The sequence below is a fragment of the Ylistrum balloti genome, unplaced genomic scaffold (genome assembly GCF_031769215.1).
Source record: "Ylistrum balloti isolate Yb309-2 unplaced genomic scaffold, AGI_CSIRO_Ybal_v1 Utg371194, whole genome shotgun sequence".
Classification (NCBI taxonomy): domain Eukaryota; kingdom Metazoa; phylum Mollusca; class Bivalvia; order Pectinida; family Pectinidae; genus Ylistrum; species Ylistrum balloti.
In genome coordinates this window covers 695,204-720,618 of record NW_026782650.1, presented here as the reverse complement: position 1 = coordinate 720,618, position 25,415 = coordinate 695,204, and the positions used below count along the sequence as shown (strand labels likewise).

At 35.5% G+C, this 25,415-nt stretch overlaps 2 protein-coding genes across 2 annotated transcripts in view; one reads left to right on the top strand and one right to left on the bottom strand.

The window, feature by feature from the left end:
* Positions 1 to 622: 622 nt before the first annotated feature.
* On the bottom strand, positions 623 to 1,211 carry LOC132561329 (uncharacterized). The gene has a single exon (XM_060226052.1). It carries the CDS (start codon positions 1,130 to 1,132, stop codon positions 686 to 688), a length of 447 nt encoding a protein of 148 aa, XP_060082035.1. The 5' UTR covers positions 1,133 to 1,211; the 3' UTR covers positions 623 to 685.
* A 2,613-nt stretch (positions 1,212 to 3,824) lies between these two features.
* The window catches only part of LOC132561346 (uncharacterized), a 39,496-nt gene continuing 17,905 nt past the window's right edge, over positions 3,825 to 25,415 (top strand). The window contains exons 1-4 of the mRNA XM_060226072.1: positions 3,825 to 3,974; positions 5,531 to 5,652; positions 20,143 to 20,207; positions 22,797 to 22,834. Coding sequence (XP_060082055.1) covers positions 3,920 to 3,974; positions 5,531 to 5,652; positions 20,143 to 20,207; positions 22,797 to 22,834 — 280 coding nt within the window. The 5' untranslated portion in view covers positions 3,825 to 3,919. The remainder of the gene's footprint in view (positions 3,975 to 5,530; positions 5,653 to 20,142; positions 20,208 to 22,796; positions 22,835 to 25,415) is intronic.

The window sequence follows — 25,415 nt, the reverse complement described above, 5'->3', positions numbered from 1 at the left end:
GCACAAGTGTTGTTACATTTTTGCAACATTTTAAAATCCCCAGATTATTGAAATATATTCCTCAGGTGACCGTTAAGGCCCCTTGTCCTCTTGTTAACATTAGTAATTTCTTTTCACTCTTTCTGAGAGATTGTGGATCATTCTCAAACGTTGAATGCAAGTACACATATGTATTTTGTTGTGAATTTTCGGATTTCTTCTCAAAAACCAAAAGGTCTAGAAGCATATTTGGCCGATAGATCTCTTACTACCGATGAAGGGAAGGTGTGAACGTTTCAAGTACTCTAGTACTGAACAAAGTATTGATAGTATTGTACTGAAGTACTTCACCAATCGAATTCCTTAAATTTATGCAACAAGCTCTCTGATTGGCAGAGCCAAGTCTAGATCGATTGTGGGTGGAGCCAGGTGAAAAAATCCGTGCAGACACTCGACTGTCGCGAGAGGTTAATTGGAAGAGTCCAAGTCACAGGTGGCTTCAGATCAGACCTAATTGGGTTGTCCCATTTGTTTCGTTCTACACCCAATGATACCTTGCTTTTCCATCGATGGTACAACGAGAAAACGAAAGTTACTCAGTACTAAACTAATTTACGTACAATATATATATCAACAGGTTAGATCACTGGGACCGGAGAATTCATAACATCTTTAACAGTGAATATAGTCATATAGTCATTCTCTACTAGATTTTGTGAGAAAGCAAAATCACAAGTGTTTCCTTTTCGTCTCTCAGACGACCCAGTTTTTTTTTAAGGTAACTGTCATTCTGCGTCGATCCACAAATCCCCGAGTCGGATTTTGCTGCATCCGTAACGTCAATACCGGGACTACTAACAGTGTTTTCAAACTTCAGCCGTTTAGGTGGATGTGATGCGGCCGTGCCGGCATCTGCCTTCATTTTCTTTTTAAATGCACTTTTAGTTTCTGGCGTTTGCATGTTAATGATCTTATCTATCACCATTCGTTTGTACACCTGTGGCATTTCCATGGAATTTACCTCACTTGGTAATAAATATCGCAAGGTATTAAGATTGCTGACATCACATTTCTTGAATTCTGACGCATATTTCGCCAACCCTGGGTCAATCTGACGTAGAAAATTTTGCGTACTGTTGCCGTCGTCGGACATTTTTCCAGCGATTACTTCGTAATTGTTATGTAACTGATAGTGTACATTAACTCCGCCTACCGGTACAAATTGGGTGTCAGATCAACTATTCAGGTTGTCTAAACTCCGCCCCCGACCAATCACAGAGGTCGTTGTATACTTGACTCGATTATTTGAATACTTCAATACAATAGTATCAGTACTTTGTTCAATACTACAGTAAGTGTGTCGTTCACACCTTCCCTTCATCGGTAGTAAGAAGTCCAACAAAGTTTGCAAGAAGAAATTACCTTGAACCTGTGAAACCAGAAATCCGAGAAGCAGATTAATATCCAGTGGAAATGTGTAGATCAAATCCTTACGAGTCTTGGAAAATAGAAGAAAAAAAAACAAACAAATGGCATTTGCCTGTAATTCAGGTATAAACTCGTGTTCAGAGTCGAATGCTAAAAGCTGGAGTTTGTGGGGGAAATTTGGGAAAGGGCAAATTCATTAAATCCTGCTCCTAGAGGAATGATCGGGTTTTGCCCAAGTTTGGTCTAAAATATCCTTGGGGATCTTTATGCCCACAATTGTTTGTTCTTTAAAGGGTTGGATCTCATCCATTCTTTTCTATTCTTTCCTCTGATTTTGCTCTCAATTTAGATATTCATATCTTTATTCCTCCAAGTATTAAGAGCTAATGAAATACATATTAGAGAGATGCATAAGACATAATGATAAATAAGGTTGACTTGACAAAAGATAGTGTAATACAAAAAAAATTAGATACACCAACATATTTACTGGAAGGTTAGATGAGAAGCGTTCTCTGCATAGATGCAGAAGTCTCGTCCAAAATACAAGAAAAAGTTGATGTCCTCTCCAAAAATATCTTGAACAAGGTCAGGAGGAGAAACATGAAACATGGCTATTTGGATATCCCAAGTCGCCTAGTTCAGAGTAATGTAACTTAAAATTGAGCACATCGATCTCTGTTTTATTATAAAAATAATTCCGAAACATTTTTCTATCAAAGCATTAAATCCTGAAAACGCTGAATATGTTTGTCCAAGGGATAGGATGTAGGAAAACCAATTCCATGTTTAGGTTGCTATGGAGATTTGCAGTAATCAATCACATTGGAAATTTGAATTTGAGATTTTATTTATTCTTATCCCATTTCTCTCTAATAGAAAGAAAAATTGCTGTAAACAAAGATTCCCTCGGAAAAAACTAAGAACACTTATTCAAACACGCACACACACACACAAAATTCTTGTGACACATATTCTGACGCCTGTACAAAAAGAAGTGCAGCAACATAATATTGTTTTTTCTTTAAACTGCCAGATGTACACGTGGTGGTTATTGCCAACTGGCATAAAAAGGGAGAGAAATAGTAGAAATCATATAAAATTGTAGTTGTTCCATAGTGATGTCGACTTCAACTTTATAGTGAAATTAGATCTAACTATATGAAAATACGCAACTACAACTAGATCATTCAGTATAATTTTGTGCGCATTTTTTGCGTAATCTTTTAAACGATAGCTTTGCTCAGCTAAAACCCGGAAGTCAAATGTGAAGTTTAGACGGAGTTGTGTGTTTTCTTACGAGTAGACGTATTTTCACTTCCATCCTATTAATTTGCGTATTATGCCAGCTAGAAAGTGGACATCACCACATGAGCATGATATAATTGTTTGATTAGGAATCATCCAAATTTAAAAAGAAATGTTCATCAGTTGGCAACAGACAAAACGCACCAGGTATGGTGCTAAGTTGATTTATATATTTCGAGATTACAGGAATTGTTGTTTACTTTTTCACCCTAGAGCCAGTGTTGAATAAACACTTATGCATAAAAATTATCGAGAGCTGTTAATCCTCATTGCCATACCTAACAGTGTTCCATTTGCTACAAGCCAGGGTAAAAGATCCGAATCCGACTGCAAACCAACGCCCATGACCGTTGTACCCCGAGGTTCCCTTTATGTTTAATCTATACTGGACGTAAGACCTTAATTGTGGAGGGTTTTTTGGTGTATTTTTCGTCATTATTAGTCCTTTGTTTAATAAATGCTTGAAGGGGTGTTTTGTTTATTTGTATGTACATTTTTGGCAGCGGGCATTCCGCTCGTAAAAAACCCTGCCTTCGCTATAAGTGTAGACTATTTTACAAAAGTGAATGCGGGGGATTGGACTCCGGGGACTCAATGAATGAGAGGGTCAGTAGGAATACTCTCTGGTAATGTCTCTCTGGGTATCCTGGGAGTTGTCTCCCTTCGACTATTCTGTTTACCGTTTGTATTTTATCTCAGTAGTCGATCTTTCTTAGGAAATCGACGAGCAATCTATGCAATTATCTTTCATTTCCATATAATGTTAAAACCTGACTGATGGATGTGTATTGATTTTTTTATTCTGTTGAATTTGGCAATTATATTTTTTTCTTTCTTGATTGAATCAGGGACGTATAGATCTGTCATATACGTCCCTGATTGAATCTATTGTAATGTTGAAAAATGATGTATTGTCTCTTCTGTTTTACAATGCGTACAATCTGGTGAGCTACCTTTAAACAATACATTGATGTTACTTTGGACGGAAATGATAAGCCGAAATGGTTATTCATGTCTGTGAAGCCTTAGCTAAGGTGAAAGTAGGTCTACTCATATGAAAATACGCAACTATGTCTAAGTCCACATTGGACTTCCGGATTTCAGGTTAGATATCAATGGGCACAGCTATCGTTTTTGAGATTCAGTCTCGCACCTGTCAGATCCAAACGCACAACTGATTGCGATCGACTGTTTGGTAAACATCATGTCGGACGCAGGTGTGAGGAAAATCTGGGTGGAACTTAAACGCCTGGATCTTGGTAAGATGACGATTGACATGATGGAGATATGTTCCATGATTATAACGATTTGTAGATGTATTGATAAGCATAAAAATGTATTTTATAGTAGAAAAATCTTTTGTCTCCGAACAGTTTGACATGCTTACGCCATTTGCTTGCAATGGAGATCATAGATATAGAGCAGTTAATCTGTATTTCCATTTGAGTCTTGAATATGATACCGGTACAATGTCAATACAATGTAAGGTATTGTCTTTAGCACAAAGTACTTAACACATTTAGCATGTCACATCCTAGCTGCAATGTTGTAGTTCTATTAAAAAGATAATGTTGCACTGCAGATCTTTCATATAAAATAATTAATAAATATATGTCAGTACTGTGTTTTCATTTCATTTAATTAATCAAGTGTATTCAACATTATTTTACAATTTGTGTTGGTTGTTGTTGTCTCTGAAACCATACTGCTGTGACTTAGGTTAAGTAACTTCCATATTTATTTGTATTTTGAGCATGTACTTATCTCTATGTCTGTGATTTGGAGTTAGCTTTAAAGCTTTCTGTCAGCCAGTAAGATTTCTTATATTTTGTGTTGGTGTTTGCGAACAGAACCAAACAGTTTGACAGCAGTCACTAAGCATAATTCCAATCTTTATACACATAACATCCATGGTTTGCTTTAAAGTGCTTCTCATTTGACTTTTTTGTCTCTGACCAACTAGTTGTCAAAACCTTCTGACACTTAATCAACAAAATTACTCCTTCTCCCAGCTATAACTTATACTTGCTTCCTTTTATATTGAAGTTCTGTGGCATTAAAGGACATTTATACATGTGACTGAGGCAAAGTTCTGTGGCATTAAAGGACATTTATACATGTGACTGAGGCAAGAAAGACCTTTTTCTATCCAACATCCCAATAAGAACTAAATCTGGGTCAGAAAAAATGCTCTCTATCATCAGCTCAAAAATCTATATGTATAACCCACATGAATCTTGTGCTCCTTTTATATATATGGAATTGATGTGTTTAAAATTTGAAGCATTCGAAAGTGCATTTATTTCCTTTTTCAACAAATCAGTAAGGAAAGTGGAAGACTTTTGAGATTTTGAAGTCGTAAGAAAGTAGTTTGTGCTTTTAAAGAATTTGGAGTTGTCTCCCTCCAAGTGAGTTTGGCAAACTTGCTGTTTACAAGGCTTTATTTTTGCATGCAGATCGTTTTGCCTATATTCATGATGAAAGCTGAACTTGAACATTGAAATCGTGAATTATAATGTAGACACAACAAGTTATTTGATGGATAGTTTTATACGTTATGTATTGCTTTTCTGACATTCAAATTACATTGAGGAAAAACCTTTGGCTATGACACTGTTGGTCATGTAAACTGATAGCTAATTGTGATCATTATATAATTGTAGCTCTAGATACAGACCTTGTTTTCAGATTTTTTTTTGTTTTAAATGGAAATAGTTGCTGGTTAGTATCCCTATATTAAGATGCCAGATAATCAGTTAATCATTTACACATATTTACTTTCTCTGTGAATGACATTTTGCTATAACTGTTTCAGAAGATACCCCAGAGTACAAAGTTACCCAAAGTATACAAATCCGAGAAGATTACGGATCAGATGAGATCAGGTCCATCATCAAGGATACTTTTCAATTGCATGATGATAACATGGTGTTGAAGGTAAGTCCTGTCATGTTACCAATAATTTCGTGGTCATTTTGGGAGGGATAAAGTAACCAAAAGATTCATATATTTATTCAGTGAGTACAAGGAATTTTTTTTCAGTGATGGTACTACTAAATTTTCTTTGGTGGGACTGTTAAATTTAGACATAGTCTCTGTTACATTTAGGCTTTAGAGAACAAAGATTAATCATATTAACAATTAGCAATATAGTACTTCAGCTTATTACTTACTGACTGACAAAAACGTCAGCTAAGTCTAAAATCTAAATAGTTGCATTACTTTTTAATATGGTTACATAAACAAATGTAATTCATAAAGTGGTTTCAAGTGTGGAGATTCTTTGTCCTCGAAATTTTATAATGGAGAATTGTTTAGATTCTTTCCTGATACAAATATAGGTGTAGATGTAGGGAGATACCTTAACAGTTCTGAATTCTGAAGGTTTAGTTCAGATGGTTTGCTTACATGCCCTCCACATACAATGTGAAACACAATTCTGTGATGGTTGGTGTGAATCCTATAAATGTAACTTTGTTGTACTTCTGTATTCATTAATGTTCTGGAAAATTTATTCTAATTGTTGATGAATTGTTAAAATCAATAATTATATTTCTAATAGACTTTGAGCCAATCAATTCAATTGTTACCATGGTTACCAATTGAAAATTGATGACTAATATTGAAGCCAATTCATACAAATATTTCCATTACGAAAAGCTTTCACTACACATATTAATTTCAGATAAAAAAATATCACTGACAACAACATATTGTATTGAGCATTGAGAGTTTGATACATACTAGTATTGATAATATCAGATATATTTGTTTTTGAAAAATCATGACTATATGGAATAAATACCTTTTGGTTTTGAAGATAACCTTATGTAACCTAATCCCCTGCAAAACACATTTGTGAGGTTATTAATTTCAGGCATCTGTACATACATCCAAGGGCCTTTTTCTGGCTATAACTTCTAAACCGTTCAACTCAACTTCACAAAACTTTCTGTGTATATTTGGTTAGTGCATTCTTTGTGCCTTTTTCTATTGATGACATTTTGTTTTTCATATTTTTTCTGTTATCATTGAAACATAGTCAAAAATTAGTGTTAACTTTCCTTTCCGGACTACAACTTTGGAACCATTCCACTCAACCGTACAAAACTTTTTGTATATATTAGATTAGTGTCCTAGTTGTGCCTTTTCTTATTAGAGACATTTTGTTATTTAGCTTTTTTTCTTTTACCATGAAATTTTTCGATTTCTTGTGACTTCTTGTATTACTCCAGAGTTTATAGAGTATTACCAACCTCTATTCAAATATCAACAGTCAAGCACACAGGAACTACATCAAGATATAAGCTCTTACTATAAGGTTGATATATAAGATAGACATATATACAAGATGTTGAAGTTGAGGAGATGAAAGGAAATTTAATTAATCAGTGCTCCAGATAACTTTTTGACATGTGGGGTTTTCATAGACCTTTATAAATTGAAAGACATCACAAATTGTTATACTGATATATATATATATATATAGAGAGAGAGAGAGAAATATTTGCTATGCAACTGGTTTATAATCACAACCAAATATATCGCTTGTTACGTTTTCAGGCCTACGGCCATCTTCAGGTGATTACATTACATGTACACTGTACATTACTTAGTAACCTACATTGTGACGTTATGTTATTGTGATAATTTTTTTCCTAGGGGAAATTATGTTATTATTGTGCGTGAAAACGCATTCACGCAGGCTATCTGGAGCACTGATTAATAATTGATAAAAGAAGCCATTACGTATTAGATCTTCAGGCGATAGAAGCACTACATAATTGAAAGACATCACAAATTGTTATACTGATATATATATATATATATACATAGAGAGAAAATTAATCACTTAACATGACAACCAAATATATCACGTGTGATACCTGCTGGTATACAATATACCCAGGTGTGATTACATTGTGATACATGTGACACTGTACATTACTTTGATAACCTGGTGTGATACCCATGTTGATACCTGTGATAATAAATATACCCAGAGTTGATAATGCTTATTAATATTCCCAGGTGTGATACCCAGTGTGTATAACTGCTGGTATACAAAATACCTTCAGATGATTCCTGATGTTGTATATAATATAATATATGCTATATAATATACCCAGGTGTGATACCTAGGTGTGATACCTGCTGGTATATAATATACCCAGGTGTGATACTCAGGTGTGATACCTGCTGGTATATAATATACCCAGGTGTGATACCTGCTGGTATACAATATACCCAGGTGTGATACCTGCTGGTATACAATATACCCAGGTATGATACCTGCTGGTATATAATATACCCAGGTGTGATACCTGCTGGTATACAATATACCCAGGTGTGATACCCAGGTGTGATACCTGCTGGTATACAATATACCCAGGTGTGATACCCAGGTGTGATACCTGCTGGTATACAATATACCCAGGTGTGATACCTGCTGGTATATAATATACCCAGGTGTGATACCCAGGTGTGATACCTGCTGGTATACAATATACCCAGATGTGATACCTGCTGGTATATAATATTCCCAGGTGTGATACCTACTGGTATATAATATACCCAGGTGTGATACCCAGGTGTGATACCTGCTGGTATACAATATACCCAGGTGTGATACCTGTGAATATGTACAAAAATATACCTTTGTGAGATGTGTACTTCACACATATTCCCATGCTGGTGTGATATATGTAGATGTATACCTGTATGCATATATTTAAATATGATGTCTGCCAGTGTTTACACACTCATCCCCAGGTGAAATGTAAACCTGGCAGTATGTTCCTACACTCAAAGTGTGATACTTGCCAGTATACATGTTGTACAGCTACACACATATACCCAGGTGTGATACCTGCCAGTGTTTACCTACACACATATACCCTGGTGTGGTACCTGCCAGTGTTTACCTACACACATATACCCAGGTGTGATACCTGCCAGTGTTTACCTACACACATATACCCAGGTGTGATACCTGCCAGTACGCACATACATTCAGGTTTAGCACCTGTTAGTAGAAACCTTCATACATTTTCCAATATGTGATACCTGTCAATGCTTACCTACACACATATACCCAGGTGTGATATCTGCAGATGTATGCCTACACACATATACCCAGGTGTGATACCTGCCAGTGTTTACCTACACACATATACCCAGGTGTGATACCTGCCAGTACGCATAATACATTCAGGTTTAGCACCTGTTAGTAGAAACCTTCATACATTTTCCAATATGTGATACCTGTCAGTGCTTACCTACACACATATACCCAGGTGTGATATCTGCAGATGTATGCCTACACACATATACCCAGGTGTGATACCTGCCAGTACGCACATACATTCAAGTTTAGCACCTGTTAGTAGAAACCCTCATACATTTTCCAATATGTGATACCTGTCAGTGCTTACCTACACACATATACACAGGTGTGATATCTGCAGATGTATGCCTACACACATATACCCAGGTGTGATACACATTATGTATACCTGTACTTTCACAGTATCTTTAACAGTACACAAACCTTGATTAACATTGGTAATACCTTGTATATATTCTGCAATAAAACTTAATTGCTTTCTGTTATTTAATACAGAACAATAGAAATATCCACCATAAAATGTACACAATCTGGTGATTTAATTCCCTTCAGATTAAGTTTTGGATTCCAGCCAATCTTCTTAGTCTGTGTACTTGTGTAGATCTGAAGCTGAACCCTGAATAGCAGAAATCAGATTACAATACATGTTGGGTTACTTATATAGGGGATTGTTGGCATGTAATGCAAATCTCTTAAAAGAAAAAAAATGTGCACATTTAATCCTCTTAATTCAGTGAATGCTTTTTGCTTTTGTAATACTTGTGTAAAATGTTTTAACGATAATAATACATATCTAGATCAGTAACGTGAAGATGTAGACCTTGTATATATAATGGCATGTTTTAGTCGATATAACATTACTATAGAAGTTAACATTATAACATAGTAACAAGGTAATAAATTCATTTCAGAATTCTCAAGAAACACTAATTATTGCTGCATATTGTACTGTGACATAAAGTATGATAAATAGATAACCATGACAAAATTTCTTCTGTATTGGAACATTTGTGATGCATATAAATGCAGTTATCTCCCTTCAGCTGTCACAATACCAATAATTTAATTTAAACATCTTGGGATTGATTATTGAATGAACTCAATGGTGCCCCTGCATGATGAACAAAATTTTCCATAAAACAGACTTATTTAAAATCACTAATTTTTATGATTGAAGAATTAATCATTCTTTCAAACGTTCACTAATCATCTTTCTGACTTAACTACATAATTCTTTCAAATGCATGGCGTGATTCATATTCAGCTTGCAACATGCACATTTATTAAACTAAAGTGAAATTTGTGAGTCATACCATGCATGTGTAATTGTACTGCTGCACCTTGATAGTGATATCTAATCTAATCCCTGAATAAAATCCTTTTTTTGTATGAATACATGCTAGACTTTTTATAAGAGATTAGGTGCCTGACAACACGTGAAGGAGGGAAGGGAGGATAAATGTTTGTGACAGGTGCATAGTGAACACATACATTACAGTTTGTAGAATATCAAGGGTAGACGTGTAGTGAGGAGATAGAATTGTTGTCAAGCCTTTCCTTTGCCTCTGTCTGGCTTGCTACACATGTTCACATGTAATTTATTTAACTATTAATTATTTGCTACTTTAAAAATATAGAATACTGAAAGTTTTGAAATACGTAAGTAAAAAGGTAAAATTACTATTAAATCAATTTACTTCCAAAATCTGTGTAAAGCTTCTATGTTTTTCAGTATATAAAGACAATGTATATAGATATAATGCTGATGCAGTACATACTACAATGTTCAAATTTAATATCAGCGCAGAGGTTTAACATTCAATCTTAATTCAGTTCTTTTGTATGACCTTCAAAGATTGAAAATCATGGCGAGAAGAAATGGCAAACATGCAGAATTACCAATATGTTTACAGTAGGGATATCCATTTTATTTAAACTGGAGTTTAAACTTCTATAATATATGCCTCTGCAGGCATTTAAAAGAGATGTAAGTAATACATTTGTAACACATTAGATTACAATTGTAAATAAATCCATTTAATCCTGGCTGGTACAATATAAAACTGGTCGCTGATTAATTCAAGGTCAGATTAATCCAATGTCACATACAGAATGAGAAAGTCACATTAGGTGTAATATTGTAGAGGTAATATATAATTAGCTGTGGAGCAGTTTATGTTGAGGTTATTGTACATGTGTTTACTTAGTCCATCAACTCACGAGATCAACAAAGCAAGGTTCCATCCTTATATAATTGTACTGGTTTTTGTAATATATGAAGCACATATTTACATGTCCACCAAACAGGTTGTCAGAAAGTAGGTTTTTAATTAATATGTCAAGATAGTCAGAAAAACAAATTTGGTGACAGATTCATACTGGTGAAAAACAATCATCTGAAATTCACAGAGATGTTGGAAATCTGGGCAGATTTTGTCTTTAACAATTCAAGTTTGGGTAGAAATTGAAATATTACAGTTCATTCTTGTCCTGACAGCATTATAGAAATTTCATCACAGTTTACCCAAATGACATGAAATGTTGATATCACAGTTTACCTAAATTACCTGTAATATTGACATCACAGTTAACCCTAAATTACCTGTAACATTGACATCACAGTTAACCTAAATTACCTGTAATGTTGACATCACAGTTAACCTTTATGACATGAAATGTTGACATCACAGTTTACCTTAATGACCTGTAATGTTGACATCACAGTTAACCTAAATTACATGTAACATTGACATCACAGTTAACCTAAATTACCTTAGGATCAATTTATTTATTTCAGATAGGTCTACAGTTATTTTTCTCTTTATTTATTTCAGATAGGTCTACAGTTATTTTTCTCTTTTATTTAGAAGATAGTATGCTTGTTTTTTTGATGCAGAAGAAAGCGAATCAGAACAAATAACAAAGATTATTATCTTCACTCTCTCCTTTTCATATTTCAATAAAACACATTATACATGTTGTTTTCATGAATTTCTCCAATGTTGAGATTGATCATCCGCCTCAATAGTAAAGACTGCTAGCTGCCATATTGGGGTTAGTATAATCTTTAGTAAGTATATTTAAGATTAGGTCATGAAAATTATCCAATTAGAAAATGGGTTATGTAGCCATTGTTTTAGAATGTTTGTTTTTCTGTTAATTTACTGTCCAGTTAATGTCCTATTTAAATCTATATTATTGTAAATCTCAGGTTCACTCTATAAACATGTAACTTGAATCTTGATTCACTTGTACTTAGTACAATGAAGGTCAACACAACCATTCTGCATGCTTTATCTAGAACACAAATATTTATTTGCAAATATAGTTTAAGGTTATGTAATGATTTATATATATATAGATTTGTAAAATATACTTTGTGGGATCAGACACTAGCAGTAACTTTAAAACAATTGATTATGTGGAATGGAATTGTACTATTCCTCCAAGTGGAATGAGGTAATTATTAATGAAACATGACATATGTTTGTTCCTGTTAAGTGGAGCTCTACTGAATTGTGTGAAGTAGATGTTTTCATTTACTGTTTTAACTCAGCTACCTTGTACTGGGATCACAGCTGTATTCCATCTCATCAGCTTTCCATTACACAGCCTCCAATTCTCAAAGTCTGGTTATTAAACAAATGAAGTAAAAAAAAATAAAACAAAATTGTTTTACTATACTCTTATGTTTATTGATATGATATAAAAAATGCTTTTAGATAAAGGATTAAAACTCGATATCAATAATATTTCTGGCATTTGTTTTGATCTTGATAGGTTAATTGAATATTAGGAAAGATGAAATATTCTAAATTAAGCTAACAAAATGGATAAGATTTGGCCCCAGATGTTGAGTTCATCCACTGATGGTTCTAGCATCTGCAAGAAAATTCCAACATAAAGATCTCTGAGTGATTTGAATGAGATTATCTGACACATAGCTAGTGGGGGGATCTATATATAGATCCTGCATCTTATGTAATAATGTAGCAGAAAACATCCTTCTTTCTTAGAGTTATAGTAGTCTGTTATATAGACAGACATGAGGGAAAAACAAATCAAATGTAACATGTTAAAATGAGTCTGTGTGGCAGTTGCTTCATATATGCTGACTAATGAAATCTGTAATTTTGAAAGAAAAAAATCAGACCAGCGAAGTTTAGACAATGAAAATATTGATTGAGTCTTTTTTTGTCACCAGTCTTTGCAAGTGTTCAAGATACCATATTTCACCACAAATAAGCCCCCTTCCCACTTTAGTGTTTCTTTCAAGAACAGGGGGTGGGGGGGGGGGGGGGAAACAAGTTTGTATTATGGTTTTAAGTCCATCCATTTCTTGCTGGGTCATGGATATTGTCTTTTTTGTTCTGTAAGCATTCTTAATGTGACCTTAACTAATTCTTTATCTTGATCAATGTATTTTTAGTGGTCGAATTACAAATGTATTGGTGTATATGTGTGTCCGGTGTATTCTTTGACATTGTGTAGATTTGGTTGTGATAAATTGCCTCAATGTACCCCATATATTTTACCCGAGCTAGTTCACATGGCTGGTGCTAAGCATTAGTCAGTGGTCTTATATAGTGGCCACTCATGATCACTCATTGATTGGCTGACCTTCCTCTTGATTGGTCTTCAGTTAATTCAAACCTTAGGGTTTTGTCTGTTGGATTGAGTTGTGTTTGGAATTTGCGACCTTTATTCTTCACATACGTATAGCCTATACTATATTTATTATAGGCATGGAAACAAAATGCAAAAAAAGTTTATGTTTATAGATTTCAAACATTGTTATAATCAATAGAAAGTAACATGTTGCAATGAAATAGGGAAACAATCCAACAAAAGATGTCTTTCAATACATAAGATATACAGTTAAACGTCAATTGGTGATAGCACACACCTTCACTAAAATCCTTGTGTACAGACCTTAGCACACTATATAGGTCTGGTGTATTCTGTTGAGGGCGTCATATTTAGGTCAGCATTGCCTTTTTATGTGAGAAGGCCTGTTCAAGCCAAATCTCGCAATAAGTTTTCCCTTTCGGAATATGCAGCTGTGTAATGTGAATTAGATCACTAGCTTTTCCTTCAGGGTTCACATGGGTAACACACTTTTTTATTAATATATATAAAAATCAATGAAAAAGTCCTTGGATTTCTACAATCAAACATGCTTCTGTCAAATAAAGTTCATCAATAAAGCTTTTGAAAGATGATACTTACAAAATGTTGTAGGCGCTTTATTAAGTGTTAAAGTTATTGTATTGTGGATATTAAACCACAGATACAGGCAGTATATGATAGATGTTAACACATTTCAAATGTCACCATGTTATAGATGTTAACACAATATAACAGTCACAGTGTTACAAATGTTAACACAATATAACAGTCACTGTGTTATGGATGTTAACACAATGTAACAGTCACTGTATTATGGATGTTAACACAATATAACAGTCACTGTATTATAAATATTAACACAATATAACAGTCACTGTTTTATAGATGTTAACACAATGTAACAGTCACTGTATTGTGGATGTTAACACAATATAACAGTCACTGTATTATAAATGTTAACACAATATAACAGTCACTGTTTTATAGATGTTAACACAATGTAACAGTCACTGTATTGTGGATGTTAACACAATATAACAGTCACTGTATTATAAATGTTAACACAATATAACAGTCACTGTTTTATAGATGTTAACACAATGTAACAGTCACTGTATTGTGGATGTTAACACAATATAACAGTCACTGTATTATAAATGTTAACACAATATAACAGTCACTGTTTTATAGATGTTAACACAATGTAACAGTCACTGTATTGTGGATGTTAACACAATATAACAGTCACTGTATTATAAATGTTAACACAATATAACAGTCACTGTATTATAAATGTTAACACAATGTAACAGTCACTGTATCATGGACAAAAACACAGTATCAGTATGTATATTACACTAATGCCAGTAGTATCGTAATTGTTAGAGTAGGAGAATTAGCACCAGTACACAGGATACTTAACCCAATAGTGAACCATTAGTGAAGAGTTTTACAACTAGAACTCAGTTTGGATTGGCTTTGTGGTTTATCAGCACAGTCCACTTGTAATGTTGTAAATGCTTATTTCTGAGTGGTGTCTATTGAACTTGACTTTTATTTGTTGTATCGGTGGTGAACGTTTTCTTCAACTTTAATTTTTCAGTCACAACTAGATTGATATTGTTTTTCAAATATCATTTTCTTTACCGTAATACCAAAGAAACAACTTTGATATCTCCTTAGTTTACCAAGCTACAGACTCATCAGTAAAATTAATGCCCCCTCCACCTGTTCAGCTAATTTAAGAGTGTCCCAGTTTCCCCTCCATCAGTATAGTTATTTATCAGATGTACTAGTGCCCCTCAAATCAGTACAGTTAGTTTAAGGGAGTACAAGTGCCCCTTCAATCAGAACAGGTAGCACCAGGATGCTCTAGCAACCCCCCTCCCTCCATCAGTACATTTAGTTAAAGCTAATCCTACTGCCTCCTTCATCAGTACAGTTAGTTAAAGAGTGTCATAGTGCCCCTTCAGTCAGTACAATTAGTTAAAGGCTGTCCTAGTGCCCTCTCCATCAGTAGTTAGTTAAAGATTATCCTAGTGCCCTCATCATCACTACAGTGAGTTAAAGGCTATCCTAGTGCCCTCTCCATCAGTACAGTTAGTTAAAGGGTGTCCTAGTGCCCTCTCCATCAGTACAGTTAGTTAAAGGCTGTCCTAGTGCCCTCTCCATCAGTACAGTTAGTTAAAGGCTGTCCTAGTGCCCTCTCCATCAGAACAGTTACTTAAAGAGTGTCCTAGTGCCCTCTCTATCAGTACAGTTAGTTAAAGGCTATCCTAGTGCCCTCTCCATCAGTACAGTTAGTTAAAGGCTGTCCTTGTGTCCTCTCCATCAGAACAGTTAGTTAAAGAGTGTCCTAGTGCCCTCTCCATCAGTACAGTTAGTTAAAGAGTGTCATAGTGCCCCTTCAGTCAGTACAATTAGTTAAAGGCTGTCCTAGTGCCCTCTCCATCAGTAGTTAGTTAAAGGTTATCCTAGTGCCCTCATCATCAGTACAGTTAGTTAAAGGCTGTCCTAGTGCCCTCTCCATCAGTACAGTTAGTTAAAGGGTGTCCTAGTGCCCTCTCCATCAGTACAGTAAGTTAAAGAGTGTCCTAGTGCCCTCTCCATCAGTACAGTTAGTTAAAGGCTGTCCTAGTGCCCCCTCCATCAGTACAGTTAGTTAAAGGCTGTCCTAGTGCCCTCTCCATCAGTACAGGTAGTTAAAGGCTGTCCTAGTACCCTCTCCATCAGTACAGCTAGTTAAAGAGTGTCCTAGTGCCCTCTCCATCAGTACAGTTAGTTAAAGGGTGTCCTAGTGCCCTCTCCATCAGTACAGTTAGTTAAAGAGTGTCCTAGTGCCCTCTCCATCAGTACAGTTAGTTAAAGGGTGTCCTAGTGCCCTCTCCATCAGTACAGTTAGTTAAAGGCTGTCCTAGTGCCCTCTCCATCAGTACAGTTAGTTAAAGGCTGTCCTAGTGCCCTCTCCATCTGTACAGTTAGTTAAAGGCTGTCCTAGTGCCCTCTCCATCAGTACAGTTAGTTAAAGGGTGTCCTAGTGCCCTCTCCATCAGTACAGTTAGTTAAAGGCTGTCCTAGTGCCCTCTCCATCAGTACAGTTAGTTAAAGGCTGTCCTAGTGCCCCCTCCATCTGTACAGTTAGTTAAAGGCTGTCCTAGTGCCCTCTCCATCAGTACAGTTAGTTAAAGGCTGTCCTAGTGCCCTCTCCATCAGTACAGTTAGTTAAAGGGTGTCCTAGTGCCCTCTCCATCAGTACAGTTAGTTAAAGGCTGTCCTAGTGCCCTCTCCATCAGTACAGTTAGTTACAGGCTATCCTAGTGCCCTCTCCATCAGTACAGTTAGTTAAAGAGTGTCCTAGTGCCCTCTCCATCAGTACAGTTAGTTAAGGGCTGTCCTAGTGCCCTCTCCATCAGTACAGTTAGTTAAAGGCTGTCCTTGTGTCCTCTCCATCAGAACAGTTAGTTAAAGGCTGTCATAGTACTCTTCCAATTAAATACTAAGCTAAGGGAAGGATGTCCTTGTGCCCCCTTCATAATTAGGGTTCTCAGACCCTATCCTTACCTCTACCCTCCAGTCTAATTTGTAGCCCAAGGAAGTTAAAAATGGTGTTCGTTGTTTATGAGTACACTCTGATTTTTGTGGTCATCAGTATAAAGTTAAAGGTTAAAGGTCACATTGACTATTTCTCAAATAAAAGCTGGTGTACAATATACTAGGGGATGAGTAAGTGAGTATGTAAATGAACCTCTGCTTGCTTTTTTTGTTCCAAGCTAGCCTGGTACAGTTCAGAGCAGTATGCTGCATGGTGAAACTCAATCAATAGGTTTTCCCTCTCTAATATTCCCTGAAGTCCTAGGACCACAATGTATATGTTGTTGTGTGATGGTTCCCAGTATCTGGTGTGTAGCCTCTGCTACTATCATGTGATATTCTACAGATCTGTAATTCACTCAGTGTAATGTTGTACTTTAAGATCCAATGCTATTTAAAAGATTTTAATATTGATTTTAATTCATTTTCAACTGTTATCAAAATTGAATTGAAGCTAATTCAAAATCAGGTTTCTATACAGAATACAAAGCAAAGTGCTGTACAAGTTAGGGCAATGAAAGTTGGACATGCATATTAGATAAATATACTATAAATAAATACATTTTGGCCTTCACTGACCCAAGCTATACTGTCTCTGTTAGAGATGTGGATGTATTCTCTGCATCCTTTTTCATTTGTTTCCTGAGTAGTATGAAACATTTCCAGTCTGAAAACATTTAATTGTCAATCCACAGATCTAGACCATACCAGGCTACATGGTAGCAGCAAGTTGTGTGTCAGCCTACTGATCAAGAATCGTCCTTTTGTCAGGTTTATAGCATCAGCTGAAATTTGTTCATTCTCCAAAAGTTTATGTTGAAATTTTGTAAGAAAACTAATATACACTATTGAAAGATTTTTAGATATTTTCAATAGATGTGAAGACATATAGAAAATGTTCATTTTTTTATAATAATCATTTATGTAAAGAATTTTGAAAGAACTAGACATTGTGAATGAATGAAAAATATGGATACCTTGCTCCTGAACTGCTACCATCTAATTTTTGATAGTAGGGAACTACATATATATAACATTTTGGCTGTCCACTTCCTACTAACCAGGGGCATGTCCCATCCATTCACAGGTCCTGTCCACATTCTCCCTACTGTCCAGGGTCCTGTGACCACCTGTCTACTGTCCAGGGGCATCTCCTGACCCGAAGAGGACCTGTCGGCAATCTCCTTACTGTCTAAGGGTCTGAACACAGTTTCTCTAGTGTCCAGGGGCCTGTCCTGTCTCATACTTTACCTTTGCATAGTCTCCCTTCTGTCCATGGACCTGTCCACAGTTTCTCAACTTGCAAGGTGTCTGTCCACAATTGTCAGGACCTGTGCAGTCTCCCTTCTGTACATAAGGACCTGTACACAATACATTTTGCTTATCTTATTTTCCCACTTGGTCTGTTCACAGTATCTCAACTGGCAAGGGGCCTGTGAACAATCTCTCTACTGTCTGGGGCCTGTCCATAGTCTCTCTTTGGTCAAGTGGACTGTCATGTCTCCCTACTGGTCCTGTTTACAGTTTCCATTCTGTCTAGGGTCCTGACAATAGCCTCCTTTCTCTCTGGAGGTGTTCTTTCACAGGATCTGTCTACAATCTCCCTACTGTCCATTGGCCTGTCCCATCCCTCCATAGGGTTTGTTCTGGCCAGTTCACTGCTTTGGAGCCATCCTTAATATTAATTTCTGTAGATCAGTTGAGATATGTGTAGGGTTAAGTCATGTGTTTTGTATAAATGAGGTTCTTTTATGGTGTATAGAACAGCACACCTTAATTAATTTTATTATTCTTTTTATCAAGGTATGTGCACAATTCATGATCAATACATCGTAGAATATCAAATTTTTCTATACCTCAACTGAAAAATTGAATTAATTAAATTAAGATTTGATCAATTAATTAGGCACATTACACACCTACCATTATCAGCTAATTTTACGTACCTTGTTATGCATCATCAATTTTTAGGGGGAAAAGATATATGAACAAGGGATTGCCATGAATTTTAGTACAAGTAGTTGAGTTCATTGTTGCTATTTCATGAGAAATTCTGAATATATATTTCTGAAATTTGATAATTTTGTATGTAGGTACTTTCTGCCATGTTATGCCTATTCAATTTTGGGACTGATAGAATGGCCTACAAGTGGCCATCTTGAAATTTGAAAGTTAAAGGTTTTTGTCACTACTCAGGTCTTTCTTAGGGCATATTGAATAATTCTTTCTCATTTTTGATTGTTGGCTCTTTATGGTGTTTTTATGGTGATCAGAAAAACAAAATGGCTGACAGTATTTCTTGGATGTTGGAGGGTTGTCCATTTTGGATTTGGGCTCTTGTATGTTGTTTTAACAATATGAACTATTTTTATATGCACTGGATGGACATTTTCAACATTTCATAGTGTTGGTTTCTCTTATTCAATGATGTTACCATTTAATTAATTCACCTGTCATCACAACAATAAAACAAACAGTTATAAACAAATGAGAAGGAAAGAAGAGAAAATATCAGCTTCTGTAGAACCTGGTGTTAAATAAAAAAAAATATACAAATAAAACAATGTATTCTTTAAAAAGAAGTGATGTTTTGGGATTTAATGACATATTTTTTAACAGGTGTGAACTGACAGTATACTGTTATTTGTAGGTATAGTCAGCTGTTTTTGATAGTCATTGTCTGTTTTGTATACTTTTACATATGGCATTCATTACCTGTGTTTCAGTCCCATGACATAATCCTTACTGCTAAATGGCTTGGAAACAGTTCTACTGTGTAGTAGTAATGTGTGGTAAATATTCCATAGAAATACCTCTACTACCTCCTGTAGTATAATGTTATACAGAAATAGGTTCCCTTGTAAAAATTCCAATGGTACACTGCACCTCAGATGACAGATTACAAAGATCATCAGATTTAAGGCTGAGTTGAAGCTTGTTTCATTAATATTCTCAGAGGAACTTCATACTTTACCTACACTTTACTACCTTTCACATTGACCTATAGCAATAATGCATGTCATATGTAATTAGCAGACTAAATGCTATTGTATATAATCATATTTTTTCTGTCTCCCCAGCTGAGGAATCATCGAGGGTCTCTAATGCCGATCAGCTCTAACATAGCTAGCAACTCAAAGTCTGTGTAAGTAACTTTAGTAATATAACCAGCTACTCAAAGTCAGTGTACCAAATCTGTCAGAAAGTCGCCCAGTCAATAAGCCACTCGTGGGCGGTAATTATAGTTAGGTGGTTATTTGGGGTTTAAAAATTTCCAGATGCTTTCATGAGTTTCCAAGTGCACAAGAGTCATGGCGATCCACGAAGAGCTAAAAATCATGAGTTGTTAACATTGAAACTTTTGTTCATCAAATGTATTTATTGTTTTGTGTACACTAACATTGTAATACATTGCCTACCTGTCATGTAAACTGAAACGCGAGATAATTCAATGAGTCGTTTGTTTCAAGCAAGAACAGAAAGTGAAAATTTGTTGTATTTAAAAGGTGCTTTTAAAAGAAATGTTTGTTATCAAACGTACTTGAGATGATGAAGAATATGGATGGGTCTTCTTAAAGTTAATTTCTTGTTACAGGATTAAAATCTTTACAAAAACACAAAATAAAAATGACACTTGTAATAGATTAAAAAATTATTGATATTACTTTTTCTGCACATGACTTGTTTATTCGCAGAAATCGGTAATCTAATGGAATTTAAAGAAAACATTGAGTCTGATTTCTCTACTGAAAGCCTCATAACTATAAAGCTAATGACAAAGCAGCACTCAAGCATGAATTAGCTCACATGTCACATTTAACAGGATGTATGGCTGCAGTTGACTCAAGATTTGTACACTAATAAAAAACAAAGTCGGAAATTATTATTCAATGCTTTCACTGGAAGGTACAAGGGTTGCCTAGATGCATATGCATACATCAACCCTGACAGCATTAGGCAAGCATAACGTTACTATGTCTACAGGAATCTGACATTCTGTATGTGAAACATAGCTATCATTATATATCAAAAATAGCAGGATTAATAGATATGAAATTCATATATATCATTCTAGCTATCTTAAAGTATAATGGTTATATTTCACATATAGAATGTCCGATGTTTTACATTGAACATCCAATCCTGTTTTATACTTCATAGGCTTATGGTCAGTTGGCAAAGTCAAAGAAAACTTAACCATGATAATCGCCGTGGGTGCTTATTGTGTCCATATCTTTGTTAATTTTTTCCTGATTTTCCATTTAGCTGCCCTGGGCGGCTTTCCAATAGATTCCAGATGTAACTACAGTAACATACCCAACAACTCAAATTCTGTGTATGTAACTTTAATAACATAGCAATACATCAATGAAATTAAGTATCATCTGTGTATGTTTCACTGACGATTTTGATAAATTGCCCTCTGTCATCTGTTATATCAACAAACTTTGATTAACTTAACAGTTATCATTTCCTAAGAAAGGGTGTAGCTTTTATTCTGGTACAGCTTATATACTGGTGCAGCAGCTTATATACTGGTGCAGCTTATATTCTGGTGCAGCAGCTTATATACTGGTGCAGCAGCTTATATACTGGTGCAGCAGCTTATATACTGGTGCAGCAGCTTATATTCTGGTGCAGCAGCTTATATACTGGTGCAGCTTATATTCTGGTGCAGCAGCTTATATTCTGGTGCAGCAGCTTATATACTGGTGCAGCAGCTTATATACTGGTGCAGCTTATATTCTGGTGCAGCAGCTTATATACTGGTGCAGCTTATATTCTGGTGCAGCAGCTTATATACTGGTGCAGCAGCTTATATACTGGTGCAGCTTATATTCTGGTGCAGCAGCTTATATACTGGTGCAGCAGCTTATATACTGGTGCAGCTTATATTCTGGTGCAGCAGCTTATATACTGGTGCAGCTTATATTCTGGTGCAGCAGCTTATATACTGGTGCAGCAGCTTATATACTGGTGCAGCTTATATTCTGGTGCAGCAGCTTATATACTGGTGCAGCAGCTTATATACTGGTGCCGCTAATATGTAAATCAAACCGAAAAAAAAAAATTAAAAATTAGCTCTGCGGCTTATATGCTGGTGCAGCTTATAACCCAGAAAGCTAATCAAAGTCTGTGTATGTAACTTATTTACAAGCCTGTCACTTCCAGGGCTGCAGTTAACGATTGTGGCTTTAAATTGATTGAGCATCCACCTTATTCACCTAATCTCCTTCTGTCAGTGTTTCATCTATTTCCAAAATCTAAAAAGGCCGTTTCTGGTGGCCACTTTCGTTCAGATGATGAAGTCAAACATGCAGTAGAGGACTTTCTTAATGGTCAAGAAAAGAACTTCATTAAAAGGGCACTGAGGCACCTAAAAATCACTGGCAAAAGTGTATAGATATTGATTATGCTGAAAAAGAATGTAATATGTGTGGCAAAACTCAAACCCTTAAATATAAGACTCACAACTTATCAATCAGCCCTTGTATGTGTAAGTAATATTGTGACTATATATATTATCCAACCTCAACATGAAGGAAAACAATTCTTTGACTCCTGCCATATCTGGGCCTCAGAATCACGATCTACAATTTGGTACCGTAAACCATGAGTTTGAGGCCCGAGTAGGGCACAAGTCAAAAATTGTCTATCTTCATCAGTTGTGTTACCATATTAATGTTTATATTAATTTTGTGTATTAAAATACTATCTTATGTGTTTGTTCCAGACCGTATTCATTAGAGGTTGTGCAGAAATATCAAAATGGTAAGTTTATCTAACTAACCCTAATGATTGTAGACTAGTTATTGTGACTTTGTAATGTACTATGTAGAGGATCACCTCAAGTTATGAGGCTGCCTTGTTGCTGTGGAAGGCCACAAGGTTGTGAGCTAATTTTACAACTCCTAACAAAGCACAATGTTGAAGATCATGGTATTTTTCTTGTTACTTTCTTTGATACAGGGATATCTGATGTATTCACATCAACGATCTCATTCATCTTCTATATCATATTAATGTAGCAAAGGAGCCATCTAACGTTTTCCCTTGCCTTCTGAAATACCAATTTGGCTATCAAGAGTTCTTTTATCTTCTCAACAATTATCGAAAGATGGTTGCAGTAATTTCGATCTATAGAGTAATGTTGTTTCCAGGTTAATGTGTTGGGAATATTTTTGGGATAGTTGAGGATCGAGATATTGCTATTTCACTGGTAATAGTTTTGTTCTTGCTGTATAAGATGTGTCAAGGCAAGTATGTATATTGTTTAGGTCTGTGTGTAACAAATTATTTCTCTAAAACTAAAAACTTTCCATTTCTGACATGAATAAACGCTGATTAAGATTAAATTGATAATCTTGAGTTTTATCATACCCCAACCCCTCCCCTACACAATACAATGTACCGACCTACTCCTCCTAAACTACTGAATTTAATTCAACATTATTTACTGACTGTGATCCTTATGCATTGTAGATGCACATGATCTATATCATGTTAAGTTATCTCCCCTTTTTGGAAACTTATACCCCTTTGGGAAACTCAGCAGTGTACCATTTGTTCCTGTATTTCTAAGTGGATTATATATATCCCATGTCACCAAAGTTATATACCGTTTTATTCCACTACAAATAAGTTTACCACTATATAAAGGTCTGAGTGCGTTTTTCTGATGACTTACATAATTTCCAACAGTTTAACATAAATTCAAAGTCTGAAAAATGTTTTAAATATTGTCACTACTCCTTACAGTACCATAGCTTTAACTTAACACAGAATCTAGTGTCACTACACAGATATAGGTATGTATAATTATATCAACTCTCCAATCTCATGAAGCTATTTTTCTATTTCTAAATAACTCTATCACTGGGATAAAACTAGCAAGGTTTAATAATTGATTTTCTCTTGTTAAGATTGATGCCCTGTTATGTATTGCTAATAGAGACAAGCTCCTGTCAGAATGATAGCACATAAATAACTGTTGTTGAGGAGCCAAAATATATAATCAAATGTTTTTTATGTTGTTCTCCCCACAAACAGTGTTCCTCACTCCCCCTCCCCCTCAGTGATTCTGTAGCAGCAGGAGGTCTATATCTATTATACAACACCACGTACAGGTGAAATCTGCATTCCATATGTGTCGTCATGGAAACCAGTTTGAACATTAGGATATAATCAACAATCTCTCGTGGATGTCTGAGTTTTGTGAAAAACATACGAACCAAACAAAATTCCTTCCAACAATTAAGACTGAATGTGAACCATGTTGGGGGTTGTTATACCACAGGTAGCTGTGTTTCACAATGGCCTTTGGAGGTGCTTCCAAGGTTTTTAACAGATCCTGGTGTGATGATACCTAAACTTGGTGGGCTGGTATAGCCATACCCTCCTTGGCTGCTGTTACCTATATCCCCCTGACTTGAAGAGCTTTCTTGGGTTACAGAATCAAAAAGTCACTGACTCCTATAATTTCATCATTCTTTGATGCCCCTGGAAACAATAGCTGGTTAATATAGTTTTTATAGTGTTTACTGTGTACTGGTAATGAATATATGGGACTTGCAGACTTACAACAATTTCTAAGAATGTTTATGCAAGGAGTTTGTTAACATTCGCACAAAAGGCCTTTAACCTCAGTGCATATCAGTTGTCTTGCAAAGCCTCTAAACCGAAATTGTCTGTAAATATTTCATTAGTTTTCTCACAAGTAACCAGACAATTTCCTATTGACGATATGTCTCAGGGAACTTTGTAATAGGGGTTCATTTGATGGTTATACAATGTCATTTTATGAAATAGCTGACTAATAACAATACAGCCTGGTTAATATCAAACTGAAAGTAACTTTAACACATAATTTACTCCTTTATAAATAATGTATGTTTTCATCTCCAGAGTCTTAGCTCAGATTGATAAAGGACAGCTATAATTTGTTGACAAAAAATTACTGATTGAAAGGATTTTATCATTGTGTGAAACCAATGACATAGCAATGAATAAAAGATACACAGTAAAATTTGTGTCTTGAGAAATCTGGTGATGTTGTGACCACAGTACAGGGAACTGCTGGTAATTATAATATAGCAGGCCATTTTTATCTCCATGTCTAGCATGGACAAGAAGATTCAGCCTTTGGTGTACACATACAGTTACTTCGCAGCCACCATCTTCATATCAATGGAATGATGCCAAGAACACAATCTATAGCAAGAAAAAAAAAACAATTACAACATGATGCCAAATTCTATTTTACCAGGAGATTTTTTTAAACACAGTCATTTAGAAAAGAAAGTCCTCCTAATAACTTGACGTCGTGTTTTACGCGACTGTTTAGGTTTCGATT